This window comes from Pelophylax lessonae (genome assembly GCF_965119305.1).
Source record: "Pelophylax lessonae genome assembly, chromosome: 2".
NCBI lineage: Eukaryota > Metazoa > Chordata > Amphibia > Anura > Ranidae > Pelophylax > Pelophylax lessonae.
This window is the reverse complement of record NC_138769.1, coordinates 733,680,018-733,697,572: the sequence shown is the minus strand read 5'-3', so window position 1 is coordinate 733,697,572 and position 17,555 is coordinate 733,680,018. Positions and strand designations below refer to the sequence as shown.

The 17,555-nt window shown below is 41.9% G+C and overlaps 1 protein-coding gene across 1 annotated transcript in view; it reads right to left on the bottom strand.

Moving 5' to 3' along the window:
- Positions 1-17,555, bottom strand: part of LOC309547576 (ecto-ADP-ribosyltransferase 5-like) — a 295,670-nt gene that overhangs the window by 260,374 nt on the left and 17,741 nt on the right. The window contains exon 3 of the mRNA XM_082247448.1: positions 13,358-14,039. Coding sequence (XP_082103574.1) covers positions 13,358-14,039 — 682 coding nt within the window. The remainder of the gene's footprint in view (positions 1-13,357; positions 14,040-17,555) is intronic.

Here is a 17,555-nt window from a genome sequence, read left to right as displayed (position 1 = left end):
TATCATTAATTACTAGTCATAAATACTTTTTTTTTTTTTACTATGCTTGTACTAGAGTTAAAAATCCTTTCCCAGCAGACACTTTTTTTGTTTTTAACTACATAATTGGGTGTATAGCAGAGGTGTAACTAGAACCTTCAGGGTCCTGGTGCAAGAAACCATGAAGGACCCCCAGACCACTGGCCGGGGCCCTTCACTTCAAGCCTGGGGCTCTTCCCACTGATCCTGGGGCCCTTTACTCTCGTTGCAAAGCCCTTTACTACGGTCCCTCAACGGACCCTTTCACAAGTTCTGCAGTGGGCCCCCTTCCTGCCATCTTGGGGCCTGCCCATGGTGGTGGAATGCCAGGGCCCGGTGCCAAGTGTGACCTTTGTGATCCTGGAAGTTCACCCACTGGTGTCAGTAGTTTTTATTTTTTGGTATTTTAATTGTATTATTTTTTATCATTTTATTTTATTTTTTCTACAATGTGACTGACTATGACTCTGTCCATTCAGAAAAGGAAGGAGCTAGTAAATTACATATTTACCAACCCCCTTCCTGGTTCTCTATTGTGACACATCCCCTGCAGCAGCTGGCAGGAGAGGGAAGGGAGCACAGTGGGGGGGGCAGCACAGTAAGGGGGGGGGGGTGGGCAGGGGAGCACACAGGGGCCCAGAGACAGCAGAACACAAGTGAACTGGATAGGAGGAGTGGCGGGGGCAGCATACAGAGGAACCAATCTCCTCCATTTTCCTCCTGCAGCTACAGGAGGAAAAAGGAGGACAGTGATCTCTCTACATGCTGCCCCCCACACCCCTCATATCCAGGTGTACAGGGGAGCCGCACAGGCCCCCTGGAGCATGGGGCCTGGTTGCAATTGCAACCCCTGTAGTTACGCCCCTGGTGTATAGGGGTGGCTCCATACCTAACATACAAAGGTCATTATTATTTATTTCTTGATGGGGTCCAAAGCTTCATCCACCATGGTTTTTACTTTTTCACAGTGCAGCCAGGAAACAAAAAGCGATAGAAGTTTATTCTCTGAATATTGATTGGGCATGAATTTATTGAATGTTTTAAAACAGACTAATATCTCGTTTTTGATGGCGAGTTATTTTAACTCCATTGTTTTTTTATTAGATACATTTCTCCTAAAATTATCAATTCAGAGATTAAGCAAATTCAGGTAATACATATATATAATTCAGGTGTGGAATTTTCGTTTCTTTTTTTAATTACCTCCTGTTAGCTTTGTTTTCTAATGAAACATTGAAGTATTTCAATTTAGGACAGATTCGTTTTTTTTTTTTTACTCCATTTTTTTCAAATCTGGTAAATTTCTCCTAAAATTATCAATTCAAAAACAAAACAAAATCATGTAATAAATATAATTAAGGTGTTCAATTTTATTTTTATTTTTTTATTTACCTACTGTAAGCCTCATTTTCTAATGAAACACTGAAGTATCTTAATTCACGATGGATGAAATATTTTAACTCCATTTGTTGTTTTTGTTTTTTTTATTCTGATAAATTTCTCCTAAAATTATCAACTCAAAAACAAAACAAATTCAGATCATTAATATAATTCAGGTTTGCAATATTCTTTTTCTTCTTCTTTTTTATTTTTTTTATTTACCTACTGTAAGCCTAACTTTATTATAAAACAATGAAGTATCTTCCAAACCTTTTTAATCACCATCTGAAATGGTTCTTGTTTCCTGGTCTAATCAAGACTCACAGTTATCACCAACCTGAAGCCTATGCTATTTATAAGAAACAAAGCCCATATGATCATTTTTATAAATTGACTTTTGCAGTCAAAATAATTGAAAATGAAAAACCATGTGTATTTTTATTTGTTTAACGTAACTGAACTTGTTCACTACATCAGGGGGGGGGGGGGGGGGCTTTGTTTTTTTATTGTGTTTTTGTTACTTTTGACACTTTTTGGTGAATGGGTAGGGGTACAATGTACCCCTTGCTCATTTACATGGGGGGCGGGATCTGGGGGCCCCCTCATTAAAGGGCACTTTCAGATTCCTATAAGCCCCCCACCTGCAGACCCCCACAACCACAGCCCAGGGTTTTCAGGAAAAGGCCCTTGTCCCCATCAACATGTCCCTCTGCCCCCCCACCTCAAAGCACCCCCCATGTTGAGGGCATGTGGCCTGGTATGGTTCAGGAGGTAGCTCCCCATTTTTTTCTTTACTGATTTTTCTATTGCCGACAATGGTATTGTGTTCCTGGCAATTTGAATGCCTTTTTTTTTTTAAATGTTAATTTTGCTGCAGTAGGTTCTATACATGGTACAGATGTGCCACTTTACAAGCAGACAATGGGGACCCCCCAAGCACCATATCTAAAGGAATGTTTAATCACCATCTGAAATGGTTCTTGTTTCCTGGTCTAATCAAGACTCACAGTTATCACCAAACGGAAGCTTATGGTATTTTTAAGAAACATAACCTATGTGATCATTTTTTAAAATTGACTTTTGCAGTCAAAATATTTGAAAATGAAATAACATGTGCTTTTATTAGTTAAATGTAACTGAATTTGTTCTGCATTGTTAGGAAGTTACAGAAAGTGCAGAAAGTTTGGATACAACATTGCATAAGGAGCTTTAGGTGTCCCTCAAAAAACGATTAAACTCCTTGGCAAAAGAAAGGCCAATAATCCGCAATGCACTTCATTGATCATATGGTAACTCTGTCAAATGGACTAGTGATTGTTTTATTTGATTTTTTTTTCTCTTTTTCTTGTATATGCATTGATTTTGCCAAGGCATGTGATTTTTTTTTTTTTTTTTTTTTTTGAGGAACACCTAAAGCTTTTTATACATTGCTGTATTCCTTATTACATTCAATGGGATGTCCATAGTTTTGTGGAATTTTTTCGCTTCAAGAGGTTTTTGAAATTAGGAATTGGAAAATGTTGGTGGTCCCCTGAGGTTCTGCCGCAAATCAACATTTTGATGGATATATACCACCCAATGTTGTTTGCAGTGTTGTTCTCAATGCGTGCTGACAGTCAATACTGTCAGCACTAATTGGAACCTGATGCCTCCTCTGTAGTTCTGGCTCCTGTGGACTCAGAGGGAGGTGCTGGGGGTAGTGTAGAGAGCAGGAGGTGAAGAAGTAGGAGACTTCTGTTAGGAAAAAAGATGGCTGAGAAGCTTATAGGGGCTTTTAAACTAGGTGTTGGGCGGGAGGGTTTAGAAGAAGAGAGAGTCAGCATTGAGCATAGGACAGAGGGTAATAGCGGAGGCACTAGTGATATTATACCCATACCATCTAATCCCATAGTGAATGAGTGGACAGATAAAAATCACAGCCTCAAAAAAACCTAAGGAAACAATAATATGCACCCGTACAAAACGGGGCAGGTTCACAAATGCCAGGAGCCTAGCTAACAAAATGGAGGAACTAGAACTGCTGTTACACGAGGAGGATGTGGATTTTGTGGGAATAACGGAAACATGGTTTGACAGCTCACATGACTGGCTGACAAATATTCAGGGGTATTCCCTGTATCGGAGGGACAGGGAAGGTAGAAGAGGGGAGGGGTGTGCCTATATATCAAGAATGATATATGGGTGGAGAAAAGGAATGACATCAGATATGGGGCAAGGGGAGGTAGAATCCGTGTGGGTGGAACTTCAAAGGCAAAAAGCAAGTGGGAAATTATTAGTGGGGGTGTGTTGCAGGCGCGCCAACCTGAAGGAAGAGGGGGAATTGGATCTTCTTTTACAGTTAGAAATAGCGTGGAAATGTCATCATAATAGGGGATTTCAACTGTCCTGATATTGACTGGGCAACAGGGACAGCTCACTCAATAAAGGCCTGTCATTTCCTAAATTTCCTACAGGACAATTTCCTGTCCCAATTGGTGGACTCCCTGAAAAGAAATGATGCATTACTAGATCTATTAGTTACAAGCGACTCAGATCTGGTCACAGATATGGAAATATGGGCCAACTTGGGATCCTGGATCACAGGATGATCACTTTTAGCATAAATCATAGGAAAATGAGGCACAAGTATAGTACACGAACACTAAATTTCAGGCAAACCAGTTTTTCAAAACTGCCCTCAATAATGCAAGATATTAAATGGGACCAAATCTTAGATACAGTAAACACAGAAGAAAAATGTCAGTGCTTTAGGAACGTAATAGTTAAAGGTATTGCCAAGTGCATGTCACGTCGAGCGCTCCGGGTCCTGCAGCGTCCCCAGAGCACTCGAGGCGTGCTGCGGGTAGCGGCGCTCCGGTCACCTTCCCCGACCGTGAGCACCGCTCCCCCGCATCTTTACGGTCTTCCCGTGCGGCGGGACGTTCCCGTCCGCGCCGCACACTCACCTCCCGCTCGGCCCTCGCTCTGCCTTCCTCCCGGCGCGTGCGGTCCCGCTCCCTAGGGCGCGCGCGCGCCGGTGCTCTGAAACTTAAAGGGCCAGTGCACCACTAATTGGTGCCTGGCCCAAATCAGCCAAAACGTATAAAAACCCACTTCCCCTTCCTGTCCTTGCCGGATCTTGTTGCCTTTGGTGCCTTGAGAAAGCTTTTGGTGTATCGTTCCCTGCCTGTGTATCTGACCTTCTGCTGTTGCCCCTGACTACGAACCTTGCCGCCTGCCTTGACCTTTTGCTCCGTCTGACCTTGCCTTTGCCTTGTCCTTCTGTACCACGCCTGAATCAGCTGTCTTTGAGGTTGAGCCGTTACCGGAGGATACGACCTGGTTGCTATCGCCGCAGCAAGTCCATCCCGCCTTGCGGCGGGCTCTGGTGAAAACCGGTAGTAACTTAGAACCGGTCCCCTGGTACGGTCCACGCCAATCCCTCACTGACACAGAGGATCCACCTCCAGTGCAGTCACCTGCCGCCAGTCCGGACCCTGACAGTGCATTCCAATGGGCAATAAATATAGAAGAACAAAGGTTAAACCTGGGTGGCTAAACCGTAACGTAAAAAGTCTTATTAAAGACAAAAATATGGCCTCTAAAAAATATAAAGCAGATGGTTCACTGTCAGCATTCCAACACTACAAGGAATGCAAAAAGAAGTGTAAGAACGCAATCAGGGTGTCTAAGATAGCGCACAAAACACACATAGCAGAGGAGAGTAATAATAATTCCAAAAAATTCTAAAAAAATGTAAACTGTAAATAAGTGAGGTCAGAGCACATTGAGGGGAACTTGGTTAAAGATGACAAAGAGAACGCAACTATACTAAATGCTTTCTTCCCCTCAGTTTTTACACAGGAAAAGGAAGGGTATAACAACCATGACTGTACTGTTAGTGACACTTCATAGGATGTAACCTTGTGGCTTACAGAAGTCAGTGTCCAGAAAAGGCTAGAAAAACTTCACACAAACAAATCACCAGGACCTGATGGTTTGCACCCGAGAGTCCTCAAGGAACTCAATCAGGTTATAGTCCGTTATTCCTAATCTTTAAGGACAGCATACTGACAGGAATGGTACCAGCTAATTGACAAAAAGTCCATGTGGTACCAATATTCAAAAAAGGACAGAGGTATATTTCTGGTAACTACAGGTCTGTCAGCCTAAGATCAATAGTATGTAAACTATTTGAGGTGATGATGAGGGACTATATCCAAGAATTTGCTGATGAAAACAGTATCATTAGTAGTAATCAGCATGGGTTTACAAAAGGTTGTTCTTGCCAAACCAACCTGTTAACCTTCTATGAGGAAGTGAGCTACCACTTGGACAAAGGTAGGTCTGTGGATGTGGTGTATCTGAATTTTGCATAAGCATTTTATACAGTCCCCCATAAATGCTTAAACTATAAACTGAGGTCTGTAGGCATGGACCATAGGGTTTGCTCTTGGATAGAAAACTGGCTACAGGGGAGCATCCAAAGGGTGGTGTACTGGTGTTAAATAACGTGTGCTCAGAATGGTCTAGAGAGGTAAGTGGGGTACCCCAAGGCTCTGTCTTGAGACCAATTTTCTGTTTAATTTATTTATAAATGATATAGATGGGATAAATAGCTCAATCTCAGTGTTTGCCGACGACACAAAAATAAATAGGGCAATAACTTCACAGCAGGATGTAGAAACCTTACAAGAAGGCCTCAGAAAATTAATTAAGTGGGCATCTAGATGGCAAATGAGGTTAAACATTGAAAAATGTAAAGTAATGCACTTGGGGGTTAAAAATTTTAATGCAGGTTACTTACTAGGGGGAGAAGCTCTGGGGGATTCCAAGATAGAGAAGGATCTGGGGGTCTTAGTAGATGATAGACTTAGCATAAGCATGCAATGTCAATCTGCGGCAAGCAAAGCCAGCAGAATATTAGAGATAAAACAATAATTCTACCACTTTATAAAACTCTGGCTCGGCCACATCTGGAGTATTCTGTACAGTTTTGGTCACCAGTCCTCATAAGGAATGTGCTGAAGCTGGAGAGAGTTCGGAGAAGGGCAATTAAATTAATAGAGGGGCTGGAGGACCTTAAATACAAGGAAGCGCTAAATGTATTCTTCCTGGAGAAGAGACTCATGAGAGGAGATATGATAGCGATATACAAATATCTCAATGGTAATCCCTGTGTAGGTAGGAATCTTTTCAGTCTCAGGGAGTGTAAGAGGACACGTGGCCACACAATGAGATTGGAAGAGAAGCGGTTTAACCTTAAGCTGCGTAGGGTTTTTTTTACTGTCAGGGCAGTAAGAATGTGAAACTTTCTTCCACGATCAATAGTATCAACAGGAAATATTAATAGTTTCAAAAGACTCTTGGACTTGTATCTTATCAAACACAATACACAGAGATATGGGAAATAATTATCTACACAAACACACACATCAACATAGGTTGAACTGGATGGACTATTGTCTTTATTCAATCTTACCAACTATGTAACTTCCAATGGCAGCGATGATCACACAGAGAGAGCACGGAGCTCAAGCACATGGCTAGATAAGGAGGTGAGCTCCAATGATGAGTCTGTGTAAGGCAGCAATGGGGTGCAGAGTGCGGGGAGGGGGAAAGCAGAGAGTCGGAGAATTGTGTCCATAGGCTTGGAGACCACTGCTGTAGGTCAACTGTGGGCTTATGGTTATGTGACTGCAGGTTTACAATTTTCCTATTGGTTGAACTCAATGGATTTGTGTTTTTTTTTTTTCAATGAAAAAAATGTATAAAAGGAAGGAAAGCCGGGATTTTGAAGGTGCTGAACTCCCCCGTCAGGTATTAATAAATCACAGCTATATAAAAATAAATTTTATTGAATATAAGTTAAAAGATTCTCCAATTGGTGGAGATATTAAGTATAAGAACAATACACATCATAAAAGTCACATAAAACAAATTAAGTAACCCGTTGTGCAGCCTCCCTCTTTCAAGAAATATAGATAAGGGAAGCTTAGGGGTACCGCCCCGATGACCGTCAACCAGGTGGGCCGGATGGTCGAATTCAAGGGGACGGGACTCCAACCGACGCGTTTTGCCTTGTGGCTTCTTCAGGGATATTTACACATAGGTTGCAAATAGGTTACTACAAATATAAGAAAAACATTTTTTAGAAAAAAAAATCATCATCAACTAGTTCTTTAACATAGATATATCAAATACTGGATAATATTTGATGTAGAAAACATTACACAGAAAAGGAACTTACAAATGTGTAAACAGTATTGCAGTCAGCCACAAAGAAAACAAAGATCACTGCATGCAGGTAAGGACAACCACAGCCAAATATAATGGCCAGGGCACAGAGGAATACCTCCCAGGTCCCCCAAAAGAACCCGGTGGGGGACGGAGCAGAAAATATATAAACCTTAGTCCACTTTAGATGGAGATCATATGGTCTTCAATTGCTGAAATCAGGGAAAGTAATAAATATTACCACCAACCCAATTTTTAAGAGTCATATTATGTTAACCTCATCACAGAAAACATACCTAGTCTGCGATTCAAATGCCAGCAAGAGATCCCCATAGATCCCTATAGATTAAAGCGTCAAGTTGCTAGGAGAAAACCAAAGAGGTGTTCAAATCCAAACAGGTTTAATCTACTAGATATATACATTTCAAAAAGAAAGTAGCTATTAAAGCAGGTAAGTATGTAAAATATAGATTGCCATAAGTATATACCCTGAATGGAGTAACAATGAACATCTCAGCAGGAAGAATAAAGATTCAAACACCAGATTAGCATCAATCCCCTTGATTCCTGTCTGTATCCCTCCATAGATCCTTTAAAAAGGATCATTTGGCACCAAAAAGCAAATTCTCCACGCCCTCCTAAAGTCACTGCCCTCTGCGCACTTCAGTCACAGGATGGTAACTAGAAAGTGCTAGAGAGAGGGCGGAAGTGACAGGACGGTGGAGTATACAGACCACCATGTCCCACCACAAACCCCAAGAGGGGGGAAAAAGGAAAAACGGAATTAAAGCAGGACTAAGGTGTAAGGGAATCTAGAGATCTATAAACAATTAACTAAAAGGGGGAATATATTATAATATTGGGCACAGCTCAAGAATCAGTTAACGGGGCCATCTTGTGGACATGTGGAAGAAAGCATCTAAAATGTGTTACTATAAAATAACAACACCAAAATACCATCACAAATGTTCTCCAAAACATAAAAAAAATGTGGTCAAACATAATTCCAAAACTATACAAGAAAAAAAATATATATATATATAAAAATAGAGGATAAAAAATAAATAAATGAATGTGTAAATTATAACCAATCCACAAAAGTCCTGCTTAGCCATGCATCCTATCCCCCAGAGAGTTAAACATAGAAACATAGAATGTGTCGGCAGATAAGAACCATTTGGCCCATCTAGTCTGCCCAATATATCTGAATCCTATGAATAGTCCCTGGCCCTATCTTATATGAAGGATAGCCTTATGCTTATCCCATGCATGCTTAAACTCCTTCACTGTATTTGCAGCTACCACTTCTGCAGGAAGGTTATTCCATGCATCCACTACTCTCTCAGTAAAGTAATACTTCCTCATATTACTTTTAAACCTTTGCCCCTCTAATTTAAAACTGTGTCCTCTTGTGGTAGTTTTTCTTCTTTTAAATATGCTCTCCTCCTTTACCGAGTTGATTCCCTTTATGTATTTAAAAGTTTCTATCATATCCCCTCTGTCTCTTCTTTCTTCCAAGCTATACATGTTAAGGTCCTTTAACCTTTCCTGGTAAGTTTTTAAGTCTTTACACAATCCAGGGATCTGGGCACCAGGGAGGACCTCCCCCCGCCCCAATCCTAGGCCAGGAGGAAGGTGACCCCAAACTCCCGTCTAGGCTGATTAGTTGTCCCCACTGTGCACAAGTGACCATATCCTCTTCAGAAAACGTGCCGCAATATAACATACATACTACGTATATATTTGTTTGTGTATACTAAAAATGTCTTTATGTCATATTCAATTTTAATAACTTAAAATAATCTAGGTAGACAGAAATTGTATTTATAGAAAACATTTATAACTAATGTATTCAATTAGGCCTGGGGGTTTTGTGCAATGTTCTGGTACCTTTGGGTACCCTAATTACTCTTTCATAAGTGTATGCGCCCCACATTCTCTTTTGGTAAGGTGCGCATACACCTTTAAGACTGATGCTGTCATCACTGAGCGCCGGACTGGATGGCTATTTAGATCGCCGGCTCTCACTCACATGTGTTCGTTCAAATTGCTTTGTGCCTTGATGCTAACCTGTCTTGAAGCTCTCATGCTTGCAAGCATACCTCGCTGTCGGAACCACGCTGCGCTGATCCCTGTATCCCGCTACCGGATCATCCGCTCTTGCCGAACCTCTCCTCTGCTACATTGCTATTAGTGATAAGTACCCCACAGGGGAAACCTCTATAACCTTCATACTAAAGCTTACACTATCTAGCTCTGCATACTAAGGACTATTACTACATCTGCATTATCTAAGATTGCTAGCTCTTGAGCCTACTACCACCTGTTCTTGCACTGGGTTGATCTCTCTTGTATGTCCACCTGCTCTGTCATCTGCTACCATACATGATTGCTAAACCTATCTGCATTCCATCTGCTACTATCTTACTTTCAAGAACATTTCCTTTCAAGTGTCTGTCATCTACCATCTCTACCCAACCTGTCTCTTCAGCCTATCATCACTGTGTTACTATATACATAAGTCACTCTAGGAAAACATCTTATTGAGTGTGTGTATTTACTTGCTGAATTGAGATCATCCACACATGATGAGTCATTGGGAGTTGGGATTGGTGTCTCAGCGTTTCTCTACATGACTACTGAAGTGGAATATTTCTGCAGCTGAAAATCCACATCATACATAAAACGCAGGGGCGTTACATTTTGTAGCATTAAGCTGATGTGCCCCATCGTATGCCAACCTGTACCTGGGAGGGTGGGAACACTCTATCTTTTTTGGAGGGGACTCGTCTATGTATCTGCCCCACATTTTATCTTGGTACAGATACATAGACGATATCCTGCTCATATGGAGGGGCACTAGAGTCGAGTTGGACTCTATTAACCGATCGTTAACTAATTCTTGTGCTGTGCCCAATATTATAATATATTCCCCCTCTTAGCTAATTGTTTATGGATCTCTAGATTCCCTAACACCTTAGTCCTGCTTTAATTCCGTGTTCCTTTTTCCCCCTGAGGTTATCATTGTTACTCCATCCAGGTAATATCCTTATGGCAATCTATTTTCCATACTTACCTGCTTTAATAGCTACTTTCAATGTTGAGTGATCCCTTTTTGAAATATTTATATCCAATAGATTAAACCTGTTTGGATTTGAACACCTCTTTGGTTTCCTCCTAGCAACTTGATACTTTAATCTATAGCGATCTCTTGCTGGCATTTGACTCACAGACTAGGTATGTTTTCTGTGATGGGGTTAACATAATATGACTCTTCAAAATTGGGTTGGTGGTAATATTTATTACTTTCCCTGATTTCAGCAATTGAAGACCATATGTTCTTTTGGGGACCTGGGAGGTATTCCTCTGTGCCCTGGTCATTATATTTGGCTGTGGTTGTCCTTACCTGCATGCAGTGATCTTTGTTTTCTTCGTGGCTGACCACAATACTGTTTACACATTTGTAAGTTCCTTTTCTGTGTAATGTTTTCTATATCAAAATTATCCAGTATGTGATATATCTATGTTAAAGAACTAGTTGATGATGATTTTTTTTTTCTTAAAATGTTTTTCTTATATTTGTAGCAACCTATGTGAAACCTATGTGCAAATACCCCTGAAAAAGCCACAAGGAGAAACGCGTCGGATGGAATCATGTCCTCTTGAATTCGGCCATCCGGCCCCCCTGGTTGACGTCATCGGGGCAGTACCCCTAAGCTTCCCTTATCTACAGTATCTCACAAAAGTGAGTACACCCCTCACATTTTCGTAAATATTTTATTATATCTTTATAATGTGACAACATTGAAGAAATTACACTTTGCTACAATGTAAAGTAGTGAGTGTACAGCTTGTATAACAGTGTAAATTTGCTGTCCCCTCAAAATAACTCAACACACAGCCATTATTGTCTAAACCGCTGGCAACAAAAGTGAGTACACCCCTAAGTGAAAATGTCCAAACTGAGGCCCAATTAGCCATTTTCCCTCCCCGGTGTCATGTGACTCATTAGGTTTACAAGGTCTCAGGTGTGAATGGGGAGCAGGTGTGTTAAATTTTGTGTAATCGCTCTCACTAATGGTCACTGGAAGTTCAACATGGCACCTCATGGCAAAGAACTCTCTGAGAATCTGAAAAGAAGAATTGCTGCTCTACATAAAGATGGCCTAGGCTATAAGAAGATTGCCAAGACCCTGAAACTGAGCTGCAGCACAGTGGCCAGGATCATACAGCGGTTTAACAGGACAGATTCCACTCAGAACAGGCCTCGCCATGGTCGACCAAAGAAGTTAAGTGCACGTGCTCAGCTTCATATCCAGAGGTTGTCATTGGGAAATAGACGTATGAGTGCTGCCAGTATTGCTGCAGAGGTTGAAGGGGTGGGGGGTCAGCTTGTCAGTGCTCAGACCATACGCCGCACACTGCATCAAATTGGTCTGCATGACTGTCATCCCAGAAGGAAGCCTCTTCTAAAGATGTTGCACAAGAAAACCCGCAAACAGTTTGCTGAAGACAAGCAGACTAAGGATAGGGATTACTGGAACCATGTCCTGTGGTCTGATGTCGAGACCAAGATAAACGTATTTGGTTCAGATGGTGTCAAGTGTATGTGGCGGAAACCAGGTGAGGAGTACAAAGACAAGTGTGTCTTGCCTACATGGTGGTGGGGAGCTACAGTTCATTGAGGGAACCATGAATGCCAACATGTTCTGTGACATACTGAAGCAGAGCATGATCCCCTCCCTTCAGAGACTGGGCCGCAGGGCAGTATTCCAAAATGATAACGACCCCAAACACACCATGAAGATGACCACTGACTTGCTAAAGAAGCTGAGGGTAAAGGTGATGGACTGGCCAAGCATGTCTGCAGACCTAAACCCTATTAAGCATCTGTGGGGCATCCTCAAATGGAAGGTGGAGGAGCGCAAGGTCTCTAACATTCACCAGTTCCATTATGTCGTCATGAAGGAGTAGAAGAGGACTCCAGTGGCAACCTTTGAAGCTCTAGGGAACTCCATGCCCAAGAGGGTTAAGGCAGTGCTGATTAAATAATGGTGGCTACAAAAAGTATTGACACTTTGGGCCCAAATTTTTGATTTTCACTTAGGGGGTGTACTCACATTTTTTTTGCCAGCGGTTTAGACATTAATGGCTGTGTGTTGAGTTATTTTGAGGGGACAGCAAATTTACACTGTTATACAAGCTGTACACTCACTACTTTACATCGTAGCAAAGTGTTGTCAAATGAAAAGATAGAATAAAATATTTATAAAAATGTGAGGGGTGTACTCACTTCTGTGAGATACTGTATATTTCTTGAAAGAGGGGGGCTGAACAACAGGTTACTTAATTGGTTTTATGGGACTTTTATGATGTGTATTGTTCTTATACCTAATATAATCCCCAATTGGAGAAATCTTTTAACTTATATCCAATAACATATATAAGTTTTATATAGCTTTGATTTATTAGTACCCGACGGGGGAGTTCAACACCTTCAAAATCCCGGCTTTCCTTCTTTTTATACATTTTTTTCATTGACCCTTTTTGGGATGTGGTGTTGACAGGAAAGGCTGCGGCATATATTTTTTCTCTTCGTTTTGTTTTTGTTTTTTCAACCTAACTATGTAACAATGTAACTTTTTTATCATGTTTATTTTGAATTGCCCATGCTTGGACCCTCATTCTTTCTTTCTCACATGGTAGCCCAGGCACACTGTCAAAATAAGTCAAGTTTACTAACCTTTCTGTAGGTAGTCACAATTGTAGTAGTGGCATCTTTTTTTTGTCGTTTTAAGGGCAAATCTGTTTTTACCTCCCTGCTTCATAAAGTTGGTCACTTCAAAAACCTCATCTACCGGTATCAGAATTTCCTCTTCATTTGGATAATAGGAATAGTTTTTGACCTGGACGCCGAAGCAGCTGGTGAAGGTGAAGAACGTGTCATCTCCAAAGCCCTCCGCTACTTTCTGACTGGTGGATGACGAGGAAAACTGACCGAATCTGACTTCTCCTCCTATTTGTTCAAGTTCCAAATGTATGTATTTCATCCCTCTGTATACTGACCATGGTGACCACCAACAGCTCGTTCTAAGGAGCACTACAGCTCGTGTCATCAAGAAATGCAGAGAATGATAACGGAATATGTCCCTGCCACTATAAGCTCTCACTGCGCTGTTGAATCTAGAATGAAGCTGGCTTTTTTTGTTGGAATAAGCCATAATGGCAATGCCGTACTCATCCCGAAAGCCACTTGGTACACTCGGTTTTTCTGTGTTCCATTTCTTCTCTGCCTCATCCCAAGTGTTGCTAAATTCTGGGTCAGCTTGTTTTTCTTCAGCAAGTAGGGAATTTATTCTAATTTCCATTTCTTCTGTGCAGCCTTCGTACTGATCATCAAACGCCTGGCCATTCATATTTAGAACCTGCAGAGATCAAAAGAACTCCATTGTGGTCATACTATGGTCACACATGTACATGCAGAATTTTAGGTCAGAATAGCCAGAAGTCAGTTCACGCACCAGAATGTTTTTTGGACTATAGAAGGTACTCAAAGTACCTATGAGGAACCTCCACAAATATTTGAGAATATTCAAAAACTCCATCATGGCACATTAGTAGATGGCATGATGGGTTTACAGTGATGTTGTTCTGGGTTCCATTTCTACCAGGAATGGCCCCTGAATGGAATTTGTATGTTCTTCTTGTATCTGTTTGCTTTTCCCATGTTCTCAGCTTCCCTCCCATTGCCCAATAATCTGATGATCTGATAATCTGTTATTATTTTATGTTAACTTATTTTGTTTTTTATATGCTTGTTTCTTTTTTTGTGAAAACTCAAATAAAAACTAATTGAAGCCAATAATCTGATGACTAATTGGCTTCCGTTTTCACATATCAGTGTGGGAGATATAAGGTCCTGCATCGACTGGCTTTTTGCACTTCCCATACAAGTCTATGGGGATGAAAACAGGTCAAATGTAGGTCAGAAGCATCTCAAACTGATGCAATCAACATAAGTGTGAAGCCCATCAGCACTGACCTTTAGGCTGCCAGTCTTGCGTCACCCTCCCTCATTAAAGGCAATATAAAGTTTACATACTGTATTTTCTGGCGTATAAGACCATTTTTGAACCTCAAAAAAATCCCCCAAAAATGGGGGGTCGTCTTATACGCCGAGTATAATATCTCCAAGGTAACCTAAGTATTAAGTATTACCGGTAGATGTAATCTCTGTACCGCGCTGAGCCAATCACAGAGAGCGATGTATTCTATTATTGAATGCAAAGCCTGCTCGGATTGGTGGAGTAACATCAGCCCGCCTCTCTGACTCTGCCAATCCGAGCAGGCTTTGCATTCAATAATAGAATACATCGCTCACTGTGATTGGCCCAGCGCGGTATACTGTATGTAGCCGAAGCTACGGTACATACGGTATACCGGTACAGGATTCCCGCACAGCCAGCGTCTTGAGAATACATCTACTGGTAATACTTAGGGTACCTTGGAGATATTATGAGAGATTACATGTATTACAGTACTTGGGGTACCTTGGAGATCTATGAGAAATCGGATGTTTTTCAATGGTGTTGCCTTGCTTCGGAAGGGGGGTAGTCTTATACGACGAGTATAGCTCAAAACCTATGTTTTAACATGAAAATTAGCGGGGTCGTCTTATACGCCGGAAAATACGGTACTTTGTTTTCTTACTTATGGTCCAAATTTAATAATAGAGCTTTAATTTATTTATCTTTCTTCTTAAGTCAAGTTAGTTATTGCATATTAATGGTTTGTATTTTCAAATGCAATAAGGGTATTGGGCTCTCAGCTCCTTTGTAAATTTTCAGGGTCCTCTGTTGGCTGCTGAGCTCAGTTACTCAAGCTGAAATGTACACATTGCCCCCCCTTTACATTAGATGCCACTGTTCCTTGCTCAGTTACAAGAGTTTTAAAGCGCAACCGAACATTTACTTTAAATCAGCTAACAACATTCCAGGTGCACCAAAACAAAAGGTGGCTGAAGCCTTACAGTTGGTTTTCAGGCCACAGCCTGAGTAAAAAGCCTGTCCCCTGCCAGCATGCTGCAGAGAAAGACCCTTGCTTGCTGTGTGGAAGCAGTGGCCTCTCTGTAGGAGTCTGACACGCCCCCTATTGAGTCAAAGCTAGAGCTCTCCAATCAGCAGAGAGCATTGGCTTTGTTGATTGTGGAACTATAGGTCTGATTTCTGAGGTGGTGTGCTTAACCTCTGTAGAGAGGCCGCTGCTTCCACAAGGAGAAACTGGGTACGTCTCTACAGCGGGCTGGCAGGGGACAAGTTTCTCTACACATGCTGTGGCTGCTTTACAAAAAAATGCACTGTGAGACCCCGTTCACACTATGGCGGATCCGACTTCGGGGCGACCTGTGAAGTCGCGTGCAGCGCGACTTCGGCACGACTTGCACGGACTTCATAAAATGAATGTCTATGCAAGTCGCTCCAGGTCGCCCCGAAGTAGTACAGGACCCTTTTTCTAAGTCGGAGCGACTTGTGTCGCTCCTATTAGAACCGTTCCTGTACTACACAATGGGAGCGCGACGAACCGCGACTTGTCAGGCTGACAAGTCGCGGTCCAAGTCGGATCAGTGTGAATGGACACTAAGACTTGGAACGCCTTATGTTTGGTGCAACGCTGTCCTAACTTTTGCTCGTATAAAACAGCCAATTGCAGACAGAACTAGAAGGTCATTTATATGAGCTTTGCATTTACAATAATGCCTGTGTAAAGATAATATATGATAAATATTGTATATCTTACATCAATTTTTATCAGAAAACAAAACTGCTGAATCACAAGCAATTATAGTAAATCACACTTTTTTTAACTATTTGATGACCTATCACTACATTCTACATACCTCCAATACGTTGGCAGGGCCACCAGAGAGCTAAAAGTAAGATTGAAAGAGCACATTAATAATATTAAAAAAGGTTTTAGAAAACACAGCTTATCCAACCATTTTAGACTCCACCATAACAAAGACCCCAGCAAGTTAACCGATTGCCGACCGCCGCACGACTATTTACTGCAGCGGTCAGCCCCTCACAGGCAAAGCGACGTAGGGCTACGTCGCTAGCCTGTAAGGGTCTAGGGAGCGAGCGCGCGCCGCTGGAGGCCCCCCCCCGCGCGTGTGCCCGGCGGACCCGATGTCCGCCGGTCACTCGCGATCATCCGTTAGAGCAGGAGAAAGGCAGGCGGCTGATGTAAACACAGCCGCCTGTCATTCTCCCCTGTGTAGGAATGGTGATCATATGGTTCTACTATGTAGGACCGTTGATCACTGTTCCTACACCTCAAGCCACAGCCAATCAGTTAGAATCACGCCCCTAGGGACACACATAACCCCTCCCTCTCAAAAAAAAGTTAACCCCTACACTGCCAGTGTAATTTTACGGTAACAGTGCATATGTATAGCACTGATTACTGTAGTAATGTCACTGGTAACCCCAAAAGTGTCAAAAATGTCAGTCAAGGGTCCGATCTGTGCGCCGCAATGTCGCAGTACCGCAAAAATTTGTTTATAGCGCATGATCAAGAAATTGCACAGGTGATCAAATACCGCCAAAAGAAAGCTCTGTTTGTGGGAAAAAAAGGACGTCGAATTTGTTTAGGTACAGCGTCGCACAACCGTGCAATTGTCCGTTAAAATCACGCAGTGCCGAATCGCAAAATAGGCCCTGGTCAGGAAGGGGGTAAAATCTTCCGGGGCTTAAGTGGTTAAGATTGTGCGGCATAGATAAAATAGAGAGACATTGGAGGGGTACTAACATGAAGAGAGCCATCTCACAAAATGAAACCCGAGGGATACACAGATTGGGTAGCATGATACCGAAGGGATTGAACGTGGAGATAGATATTAATTGTTTTATCAATGATTTTTAATATGTCTGCATTTTTAACAA